The sequence below is a fragment of the Monodelphis domestica genome, chromosome 5 (assembly GCF_027887165.1).
Source record: "Monodelphis domestica isolate mMonDom1 chromosome 5, mMonDom1.pri, whole genome shotgun sequence".
Classification (NCBI taxonomy): domain Eukaryota; kingdom Metazoa; phylum Chordata; class Mammalia; order Didelphimorphia; family Didelphidae; genus Monodelphis; species Monodelphis domestica.
Window position 1 is genome coordinate 285,323,976 of NC_077231.1, and position 12,133 is coordinate 285,336,108.

Below are 12,133 nucleotides of genomic sequence, written 5' to 3' on the forward strand. Positions count from 1 at the left end.
CCTCCGCCTCCCGCGCCGCCGCCGCCCCACGCTGCTGCCCCGCGAACCAGGCCCGCTCTGGGAAGGCTAGAGCTGAGCCGGGCCGACACGTAGTCTCACTTCCACGGTGCTGCTTCCGGTGTGCCACAGCCATCGCCTTCCCCCTGCCACGCCTTCTTCCTGCCCCCCCCTACCGTCGCCACCTTTCAGGGAGCACAGAACAAGTGGAAGCGGAACCTTCTCTTCTTGGTGCCTACGTTCCCGGAAGGTCTTTTTGCGAGGGATCAATTGGCTTTCCGGTTTCCAGTGAATTAAATTTGAGAAGAGGGATGACGTGATTTCTTTCGCCTCATTGAAGCAGCTCTCCTTTCTTTTGAAGAACAAGTCTCGTCATCTTAGACGAGAGGAAAGCGGAGGCTGTTCTTGGGCCAACAAACACCGTTCGAGAGCGTCGGCGCCGCCGTTGCTAGGCAACCGCGACAGGAGCCAACCGCGTATGACAGAGAGAGCCCCGCCCCCGGGGGGTTGCGTTCGGTGCACCACTCCTCTGCGGTCCAGCCCCGCCCCGCCCCCATGGGCTGCGTCCTGTCGCGCACAGCCCTGATCAAATGGCCCGCCCCCGGGACCACCCTCGACCCCGCCCACCCTGGGATCCGCCCCCTCCCATCTTCGGCCCCGCCCCGAGCAGCGCTTCTGACAACTACTTTTGGGCCACCGCACTTGATTTTCGGCTCTTCGGTGTCCCGGCGGCGGCAGCGGCAGTGGCAGTGGCCGCGGCGGCGGCGGCGGCGGCGGCGCCAGCAGCAGCAGAGACAGCGGACGCGACAGCGGCAGCGGCAGAAGCAACAACCACAGAAGCAGAAGCAGCAACAGCTGGACATGGAGCCCGGAGCATTTAAAGAGCCTGACATTGGCGAAGTCCTGCCCCAGCACAGGTTTGACCAGAGGTCCCTGGAAGACTATCTGAACCGGTACTTGCCTGGCTTTGAAGCTGAACCCACTGCGGCTCTGAAGGTCGTCCAGTACAGGTAATTAGGAGATTGGCACGCAGCGCCCCCTTGCGGCCAGGCTGGGCTGGGCTGGGGTCTCTCTCCACTTCCCACACTCGCTGTCCCTTACTACCTACCAGCTCTCGGGGCCTCCCGAACCCAAGCGAGGATGTAGAGCAGGAGATTCGGCCCCAGACTTTCCCCAACTCCTCTCTGGTCCTCTTGTCCCGCACCTGCTATTCCTCAAAAGATACATACCCTAGGTTGGCCTTGCTCAATAAAGGAATAAAACAGGCCAATTTTTCATAAAGAAAACTTTATTCATTGTGTAACTTTTAGCATCCTAAAATTGTTTAGTGTTTATCGCCATATAGATGTAAGTCAACGAGACGTTCTATTCTGCTTGGTTCTGGGCATACTTTTTAAACAAGATCCTGGCATTTCAGCTTTTTTCTTGCTTTGATTCTGATAGAGCAAGCCTGAGAATCTCAACTTCACCATATAAATTGAATTACAACTTTGGGGACTGGTTTAGTAAGAGAGACGTGCTACTCACAATTTCTGTAATTTCATTTGTTGGAAATCAATTAAGAGTTTTGGGTTATTTCAACAACAGATTAGGCAAATCTCCAATGCACAGATTTATTGTTTTGTTTTTTATTAATACTACCACTTTTGGACTATTTCGTTAAGACAATATAGCTATATGCCAAATATACACTGTTGACAAGCATCTTGTATTCCCTGATCTGTTTATATGAGAGGTTGAGCTAGAAGATAGAGAAGAGCCAGAGAGTAGATCAAACCAACCAGGAAGCAGCTACGGAAAAGGGAGATAGGACCTGGATTCAAGTCTGTGTTCTATTATCGAAAGGCCCTAGGTTCCTAACTGTAAAATTAGGGAATGGGACTACATGATTTCCAGGGAAACTTCTACTCCTGGTATCATGCAAGTGTAAAGAATGTAGTTAAAACTAAAATCCTTCTGGGAAGTGAATAGGTCTTTTCCAAAGTTGTTTTTCTTAAACCCTTACCTTCCACCGTAGGGAAGTAGAGTGGTAAGAATTTAGGCAATGGGGGTTAAGTGACTTGCCCAGGGTCACACAGCCAGGAAGTGTCTGAGATCAGATTTGAGCCCAGTATCTCCAATCTCTAGTCTTGGCTCTCAATCCACTGAGATATCCAGCTACCTCCTCCAAATTTTTTTTGCAAGAAAATTGCACAATCATTTCATGAAGTCTTTTTTTATTTCACTAGCAAGATCATATATTTATAAGGGCAGAAGTCATCTTTAAGTTTTGATGTTTAATTTTTGTCATGTTTTGGGTAACATTTAGATAAGGAAGAATGGGCACCATACAGATTACTGTGTGCTATTTCTTCCTACTACCATTCTGATAATACATGTGAAAACAGAATCCTCAAGCCTGGCATAAGTGCAGGCTTTGTGTGAGAGATTAGCAAGGTGGGATCCATTTTAAACATTTCTTGTATAGACCCGCACACATATACATGTAGGTCATCTCTACACAGTGCCTAGGTGACATGGATAAATGTAATCTCAGGTTTTACTCACATTTATGGAGTAGAGGAGAGGAACGAGTTATTCCTGTCCATCTAGCTGATAGGAGGGGTGGGCAAAGTCCACGGCATCTGAAACCAGCCTATCCTCTAGTTTTCTATTTTCCATCCCTCAAATATCTTTGAACTAAGGGTACAAGTCTGAGCAGTAAAGCTGTTTTTCTGGTTACTCCTGAGGAGGAAGGTAGCCCCAAGTTTATATTTTCCAGTTTCATATTTTTCCACCAAACACTGGGTACACAGAAGACCATCACAAATATCGAATCACTAGTTAATCTATTTAGTTAAGAAAACAACAAACAGAAATTGGAGTTTTACAGTTTAGAATATACCAAAGGTTACACAAGAGTGATTAAGCTTTTCAGCTAGGAACAAAATGAAAGTTCAGGCCAAACTAGAAGAGAATCTCAGTCAGAGGATGTGTATTCTAACAATCTCTAAAATAGGGGTTTCTTAACCTAAGTATTTGGACCTGTTCCAGGAGTCAATGGATATATTCCAGGGATTCTGGAGACATGGATGGGGAAAAGTTATATATTTATTTAAGACTAATAGATTTCCTTTGTAATATTATGTATTTTATTTTTTGAACTTAAAAACATTTCAAGAAGGGTTCCATAAGTTTCACCAGACTGCCAAAGTAATCTGATACACACACACACACACACACACACACACACACACATATTTAAAACCCCAGCTCTAGAATTTCAAGCAAGTTCTAAAACATAACAGACTTTAGAATTTACATCTCATGCACCCCCAAAGTCTCTCTTGACTCTTTGGAGTGTCTTTTGTCTCCCCAAACTCCCAGATCTTTTTTATAAAACTGTGTTCACCAGTCATGTTTGATACCCCACTCCCTCATCCAATGCCTTGTGGTCCAATCAGTTATCAAATTCTTTCTTTCCAGTTGAAGTTTATAAATGAATAAATCTTGTTCGGCCACTTCAAATAACTACCAGTGTTACTCCTTTCTTTAAGCATGATCTTTAAGCTTGATCATTGCAACTATTATTGCTATTCCCACAGGCACGTACCAGAGTAACCTATCTACCCCTATATTTACCTTTGGTTATTAGGGATTCAAATATCTAAGAGGAGAGTCTGTACTTGAGGAGCTTTTATTTGAATAGAGATAGGCAGCACGTATAGAGGGGTAGTGGCTAGAGTGAAGGGTTAAATTTGGGGTAGGAGTTTGACAAAATGAGAGGAGAGCAATTTGATAAATTTATTTGAGTAATTTGGTAAGTTTATTTGAGAAGTTTGGATAGGAAATAGGAAGGAGGAAAGTGAGAATATTACTCTAATATTTTATAACTAGGCCTAAAACCCCAATCCTAACTAAAATTTCTAAGAAGACCCTTTTCTACCTGCCTTAAGGGCAGGTGCTTCTGCCTGGGCCAGGCCCGACCTATCTTAACTACTTTGTCCCCCTAAGATTATATTCACTATCTAACAACCTACCTAATGTAATAGAATTTGACACAGAATCTAATATGCTTTAGTGAAAGTAAAAAAAGACAGGAATAGCAATCATAATCTCGGCAAAGTTATCCATAGTCAATGGAAAAAAAATGTTCTAAATCACTTTTGAATCGAGAAATGCAAATTAAAACAGCTCTAAGGTACCCCTTCATACCTATCAGAAATGACATGCTGGAGATGGGGGAATTAGGTATGGTATACTAATGCACTATTGATATAGTTATAAAGTGGTCCAACTATTCTGGAGAACAATTTAAAACTATACCCAAAGGGCTATAAAATTATTCATATTCCTTCACCTAGCAATGCCACAATATATATATATAGAGATCAGAGGAAAAAGGAAAGGACTTTATGCACAAAAACATTTATAATAGCTCTTTCTGAGGTGACAAAGAATTGGAAACTGAGGGAATGCCCATCAGTTGGGGAATGGCCAAATAAGTTGTGGCATATGGTTGTAATAAAGTACTATTGTGCTGTGGAAAATGACTAGGGAGTTTGGAAAAATATAACAAGACCTATATAAACTGAGACAAAGTGAAGTGAGAAGAATGGGGAGATCAATTGTTCAATAGTAACAGCAATGTTGTAATAATGATCAACTGTGGAAGACTTAGCTACTCTGATCAATACAATGATCCAAGATAGTTCCAAAGGACTCATGAAGGGAAAATGCTATGTACATCCAGATGGAGAAATTAAGAACTGAGTACAAATTGAAGTATAATTTTCTTATTTTATTTTTCCTGATTTTTATTTGCAATATAACTAATATAGAATAATCTTTTGCATGATTTCACATATATAATTGATATGCTATTTGTCTTCTCAGTGGGTTGCAGAGGGATGAAAGGAAAGGAAAGATTTCAAAACTCAAAATTCTCAAAGAAAATAATGTTAAATAAAAAATAAATAATATTTTTAAAAATATGAATGTTATAATAAATAGTAATTTTTAAAAAATTAATTGGGCATTGGGGTTGCAAGGCAGATGGAGAGGTGGAATGACAATGGATTATAATCAGATAAAGATATTTCAGCATTCACAAACATGGGAGTAGTGCATTTGTGGGGAAGGAAAGGATAAAAGAACATTGCTCCTCAAATCCTTTACCAAAATAGTAATGGTTATTCCTGTTATTATAATTATAGAATATATAAATGTATAATACATGTAAAATATTTGAGAGTCAATTTCCAAGTCAGAGACAGGATCTATATAACTATATACATATATAATATGTATATAATATATAAATACATATATACATATATAAATATAGCTACAAAACATTCTTTTTAGAAATAAAACCATACCTAAATACTTGGAGCACTACTAATTGCTCATGAGTAGACTGGGCTAATATAATAGTAATGACAGTACTATCTAAATTAATTTGCTTATTCGGTGCCATATCTAGCAAATTATCAGAGTATTTATTGAGGTAGGAAAAAAACAATTTGTCAGGCAGTATGCTGGGTATACAAAGGGAAAAAAATGAAACAGTCTTTGTCTTTAAGGAGCTTAAAATCAGAAAGGGGAGATAACATGCTTATATAAAGGTGTATAATATGTATATATGTATATATGCATATATATACATATATACACACACATACACACACATACCCCCCCACACACACACACACACATATATAGGCTGTGATGGGCTGCAATAGAAGGTAATTTTAGGTGGAAATTAGTTGGATCTGAAGAGATCAGGGAAAGCCTCATGCAGAAAATGGCTCCTGAACTGAGTCTTGAAGTAATTTAGGGATTATAAAAGGTAGAAGTGAGAAAGGAGTTTATTCCAGGCACAACTAGTTCAATGAAGACTAGATGGAATATTATATAAGGAACAGCAAGGACAGTATGACAACACTGTAAGGTATGGTAGGAAATAATGTGTAATAAGGCTGGAAAGGGAGGACGTGGATAGGTTGTGATGAGTTTTAAATGCCTAACAGGATATTTGTGTTGTTCTAAAAATTTAAAAACCCACTGAGGTTTATTGGATAAAAAAGTAATGTGGTCACACCTGTTCTTGAGGAAAATCACTGGTAGCCATGTCAAGAATGAATTAGAATAGGAAAGAGACCAATTCGGAGGCTAATTAACAACAAACATTTCTTGAGCAGATGCTTTGTAAGAGGCATCTTCAAGGATTTTAACTACAATGGGGAAACAATTACATACACAGATAATACAAATATACAAACTGAATTCAAATAAGGAAGCTAAATATGAAGTCATTTCTGGGCAAGGGTAGAAGCCACTAGTGCTGAAGGGGAACAGGCTAGACTTTATGGAACAAAATGTCATCCAAGCTGAGTCTTAAAAGCTAGAGATTCTTTCAAGTTGAAGTGGAATGGGAGGCATTCAGGAATAGGAATTCCCATTGATTGTCTTTTATACCACCCAGAAGGTAGACCAGTTTGGCTTAAATGTAGAAAGTATTAGGAGGAGTAATTAGCCTGGAAAGATGGACTTTGTGAAAGGCTTAAAATACCAAACTTTGTATTTTATCCTAAGAAGTCACTATAGCATCTAGAAGGAAGAAAAGAAAGAAAGAAGCATTAAATCCAAAGGAGTTTTTTTTTTTAAATGAACAAACATTTATTCAGCACTTACTTTATTAGTCACAATGCTAAACTCCAGGGATAAAAATACAGACATAAAAGAAAAGAAGGACAGTCCTTGCTCTCAAGGATTTGGGACCTTTGTGTTCCTTTATATTTCTTGTAGTCTGGGAAGTTCTAATCAGTGCTAGAACACAAAAAGAACCTCAAAAAGTATAATCAGGGTATAGGAGAATGAAGGAGTATATGTAGCATATGTTTGTGGCATGTAGGGGAACAGTTTCAAAGTTCAGGAAGCCAGGAATAGCATTAAGAGAGGACTGAAGGCTGTTAAGATATAGAGGCAGCTAGGTAGCACAGCAATTAGAGCACCAGGCCTGGAGAGGGAAAGTCCTAGGTTCAAATCTGGCCTTAGGCACTTTCTAGCAGTATGACCTTGTGCATATCACTTAACCTCAATTGCCTAGTCCAGGGATGGCAAACCTATGGAACACGTGCCAAAGATTGCATTCAGAGACCTCTCTGTGAGTACACATGCTGTCCCTGACAGAGTTAGTTACTAGAAAGGCAGAGGGACTCCAGCAGAGCTATTCCCTTCCCCCTCTCCACCATGCCTCCCCAACCCTCAGGCCACTGCCCTCCCTTTCTCCCTCTCCCATCTGGGGTAAGTGGAGGTGGGATACTTGGTCTCTGGGAGGGGTAGAGCACAGCACATGGTCTCAGAAAAGTTCTAAAAGGTTTGCCATCACTGGCCTAGTCCTTATACTCCTGCTTTCTTGGAACTGATAATATAAATTCTAAGACAGAAGGTAAAGATTTTGTTTTGTTTTTTTGAGACATCTGTTTTTTAAAGCATTCCTTATTGTAGAGTCATTTTATACCATTTTTGAAAGCATACAGTAAAATAAGATAGTTGAATTAAATGGGGCCTATTCTACTCTTAAATGTCTATAATTTTGTGTGTATATCTTTGTAATTGATCATTTCTCTTAATCTAGATCAGGACAATCCAATCCAACCTTTTATCTTCAGAAGGGATGTCGAGCATATGTACTCAGGAAAAAACCACCTGGCTCTCTCCTTCCAAAAGCACATGAGGTATGAAGAATAAAAGATATTTTTTCTTTAAGCACAACCAACAAAAAATGCACCTGGTTTCTCAGGTTCATTAAATTGTGCTTCTCTCTTCCTTCCATTGAAAAACAATTCAAGGAGCAACTACGTGGCTCAGTGATTCAGAATGAGACAGAGATGGAAGATATTCAGTTCAAATCTGGCCTCAGACACTTCCTGACTGTATGACCCTAGACAAATTACTTAACCCCCATTGCCTAGCCCTTACCACTGTTCGACCTTGGACCCAATACTCAATATTGATTCCAAAATGGAAGGCAAGGATTTTAAGAATGAAGGAAGAGAAAAACAGAGGTAGAACCTCATATTTATAGTTGTCTTGAAACCACTATCCATAAACCATAACCCAACTCTCTAATATCTTGACTAGAAAAGCAATCATTCAACAACTTTGTTCTTAGTTTTGGACAATTTATATTTTTCCTTTTAGTCTTTTGTTTCACTTATGTTAGAATGGCATGAAGATGTGTCACAAAATGTAAAAAACAAAAACAATCTATGGAAAGGATCATGTATGGATGAATCCTTTATGGAGTAGCATGGTGTAAAAGAATCACCAGATGCAGGGAGAGGGTCCAATCAGTACCAAAAGAGGGAATTCCATAGCCATTAGGTTACAGATCTACTGATCTGAAGACAAAGTGGGTAAAACAGAATAATTGTTCTGGGACATTATGTTGTACTTATAACTATCCAATGGAAAGAGAAAAATTAAAATTCTCAAATAGGATTTTCATCTAATTGTATTAGCAATGAAAAGAAAGCTTTGACAAAGACTTTTGTAGGTATTCTTCAAATGTCTGAGTTGGACTTAAAGCTAATTATAATGATAAAAATCATTTTGTAAAAAATGATACACCCGGTTTTCAAAAGTGGAGAAAATAAAACAATACATTTGGAGCCCCCTTGAAAGCATAGAGACATTCAAATGCAAGAATGGTAATTAATAATTTTACTAAATAGCAACATCTATACTAAAGAGGTTGATTATTAAGTTGGCAAAAACTTGTGAAGATCCTTTCAGCCATCCACTTCCTCAAAGCATATTTACTATTTTCTTACTATGTTTGACACACTATGCTAGACACTGTGGAGAGCTTGAAAAATGAAGAATTCTTGCTTTTACTGGGTCTATAGTCCAGGAGGGAAAATGAAGCAAGTAAACAAAAAGCTATGGAATAAAAAAAAGTACAAAGTGCTATGGGAGGTCAGAGGGGGGAAAAACCATTTCTTTTGTCCATGACAATCAGAGAAGTCTTTGGATACGTTTTTGAGAGAAATGAAATTGGAATAGGACTCTCAAAGACAACTAACTTAGCCAAAACTGGAGAAGAAGGAAACTTTAGACAGAAAAGAAGAGTGTGAATGAATCCAAGAAGATAGAAAAATATGGGGAATATTAATGAAGCAGATAGTAGCTTAGTTTAGCTGTGGTATGGAGTATATGCGAGAGGAGAAGTGGGAAAAAAGTTGAGGAAGAGAAGTGGCAGCCAAATCACAGAAAATCAAACTTTATTTTGTAAACAGTTGAGAGCTCTTGAAGCTTTAGAGACAGGAGATTTTAGATGTTTCTCAAAAAATTATTCTAGCAGCAGTGTGTTAATTGGACAGATGAGGCAGGTGACCCAGTAGTCTAGACAACACATGAGGATCTAGTAAACTAGGGTGGTGGTGGCAATGGCAATAGAGGAAAAAGAACAGATTTCATTAATACTTTAAAAGCAGAATGGATAATATTTAGTGAGAGAGTCGATGTGTTGGGAAGAGTGAAGGAAAGAGGAGCCAAAGGTGAAACCAATATTTCGATTCTGGGTGAAAGGGGAAATGGCTCTGTAAAACCTGGAAATAATAGCAATGAAATTGGAAACCAACCTGGCTCAAATCCCAGCTCTAGCCATGTGACATAGGGCAGAAGAGAATAATCCAGCTACTACCTCTTTCAGAGAAGTAGTTAGTATTGCACTATGTAAACTATAAAATGGTGGTAATGTGAACTAGTAGTACTAATTAACATTAACAATTATTCATTAATTAGTATAATGACAGTATATAGAATAGCTTAGTATTAATAACTAACTCATACTAGTATTAATAGGAATGTTGACATCAGAAAAAGGAGGAAGAGTGGGTTATGCTCTTGTTGACTGAGATATTAGGGAAATAGAGGTGGAGATGTCTAATAGGAACTGGGAAAAACTGCTGGATCTAGAACTTGCAAAGGAGTCTGAGACCAGAGGTAAAAGATGGCAGTCATATGAGTAGAGGTTGCAATCAAAATTATTACAAAAAGTCTACAACATAGGCTCAACTGTTTTGAATCACCAATTTACTAATAAAATTCAAAAGATTAACTGACTTATCCTTGAAACCAAAACTAGTTAAGTATCAGAGTTGGGATATGAACCCAGAAACAGAGTCCTGGGAAATACCGTCATTTGGAGGGAAGGAGGAAGAAGAGGTAGAAAGAAGACCTACAGAGCTTACACTGAGGTAAAAGGAGAACCAAGGAAGTGTAATATTGTAGAAGCCAATGGAGAAAAAGAACTTCTTACCCTTTTTTCTTTTGGTTAGTCAATAAACAATTTTGTTTTGATTGTAAAAAACAAACAAACAAACAAAAAACCATTTTACTTGATTTAATTTACAAGCTCCAAACAACTAGAAAATATGTTAACATTAAAATTTTTAAGTCATAGAGAGCTGGAGAGTTCAACCAAAATTATCAGAGACCTGTGAGAAAGGCACAAAACAGGACTTTGTATTGGTTCAATGAGCAAATTACTATGGTGGAGAGAGGGTTGGTCTAGGAGTTAGAAACATCAATGTAACATTGAATAAATCATTATTTTTCAGTACCCCCAGGCAGTTCTCCAAGATTGTGAAACGCACAGAAGTTGTTGATCTTTGTCTATATCAGAAATTCTCTACACAGATGAGATCACAAATTTGGACACCTTCCACTTGGCACTTCCTTCTCCCACACCCTACCCCCACAATTGACTTAAATTGGCTTGGATATTATGCTGGTATTTATTAAATGGGACTCTGCTTGTTTATCCAATTAAGAATCAATTTCATAATTTACAATAGTTTTAGTAATTTGGGAACTAAGACCACTCTTAGAAGGAAAATTTAGTGCTGTAACATTCCTGGAAAATGACTTATTATCCTAAGTAATCTTGAGTAATATAATCCTATGAACATTTTCTCATATAGTGGACAAATTAAAAATAAGAATACATTTAAATTTATTAGGAACATAGATTTAGACTGGAAAGGACCTTCATGATAATCTACTTCTGGCTATCATTTTACAAATGAGGAAACTTGATCTCCAAGAGTGGTGAGGAGACTAGTGTAAGGTCACCCAGAGAGACTTTGAGCTTGCATCCAAATCCTTTGTCTCCACAACCAGCTTTCACTCTTTCTTTCTCTCTCTCCCCACCCCCTCTTCACTGCACTGTTTCAGAGACTACAGTGTTTAACTGTTGTTGTATATGTTTTTGTCATGAAGAGAATGATGAACTATATGCCAGGAGAACTAGGATTTTGAATGTTGAATAATCCATTCTATTCAGATTGACAGAGAATTCCGGGTGCAGAAAGCCTTGTTTTCGAATGGATTTCCGGTCCCTAAGCCTTTATTGTACTGCAAGGATATTTCTGTGATTGGAACCGAATTTTATGTGATGGAACATGTACAGGTAAACCAGTATGCACACAGTATCCTGTTGCTGTTTAGGATAAGGATCAAACAGATCCTTTCTAAAGACTCCCCAATTGAATTCTTCCTTGTCACAAAGAAGTGAAGTTAAACAAAACAAAAACTATTGGTCATGTCTAGCCACATCTACCTCTTTCCATACCTGTAATCTACCACCTCCCTCCAGAGAAAAAGAAAAATAAAGCATATTTTACCTCTGGACATTTGATTGGTCACTGCAATGATCATAATTCTAATACCTTGTAATGTTATTTTCTCTTACATTCTTGTGGCCAGTGTGTAAATTGTTCTTTTATTTCTGTTTACTTTACCTTGGATCAGTTCATACAGATCTTCCCAGGTTTCTCTGAATTCTTCATATTTATTGGTCCTTCTAGTGTAATAATATTCCATTATATTAATATACCATAATTTGTTCAGCTAATCCCCAATCCATGAATTCCAGTTCTTTGTTTCCCTAAAAATAGTATTGTTATAAATCCTATATTCCTTTCCTTCTATCTGTGATATCCATAGGACATAGACAAATCTCTGTATTAAGGGAGATGTACAATTTAGTGATTTTTCTAGTAAAATTCCAAATGTTTCTTCAGAATAGTTAAACCTTTTCACAACTCCAGCAATGGTGCATGAGTGTGACTGTCTTCCCATAATC

At 38.5% G+C, this 12,133-nt stretch overlaps 1 protein-coding gene across 1 annotated transcript in view; it reads left to right on the forward strand.

Annotated features, from left to right (window-relative positions):
- The first annotated feature begins 552 nt into the window (after positions 1-552).
- Positions 553-12,133, forward strand: part of ACAD11 (acyl-CoA dehydrogenase family member 11) — an 87,873-nt gene continuing 76,292 nt past the window's right edge. Inside the window, exons 1-3 of the mRNA XM_001369357.4 lie at positions 553-1,007; positions 7,619-7,718; positions 11,333-11,458. Of these exons, the coding sequence (XP_001369394.2) occupies positions 553-1,007; positions 7,619-7,718; positions 11,333-11,458 (681 nt within the window). The remainder of the gene's footprint in view (positions 1,008-7,618; positions 7,719-11,332; positions 11,459-12,133) is intronic.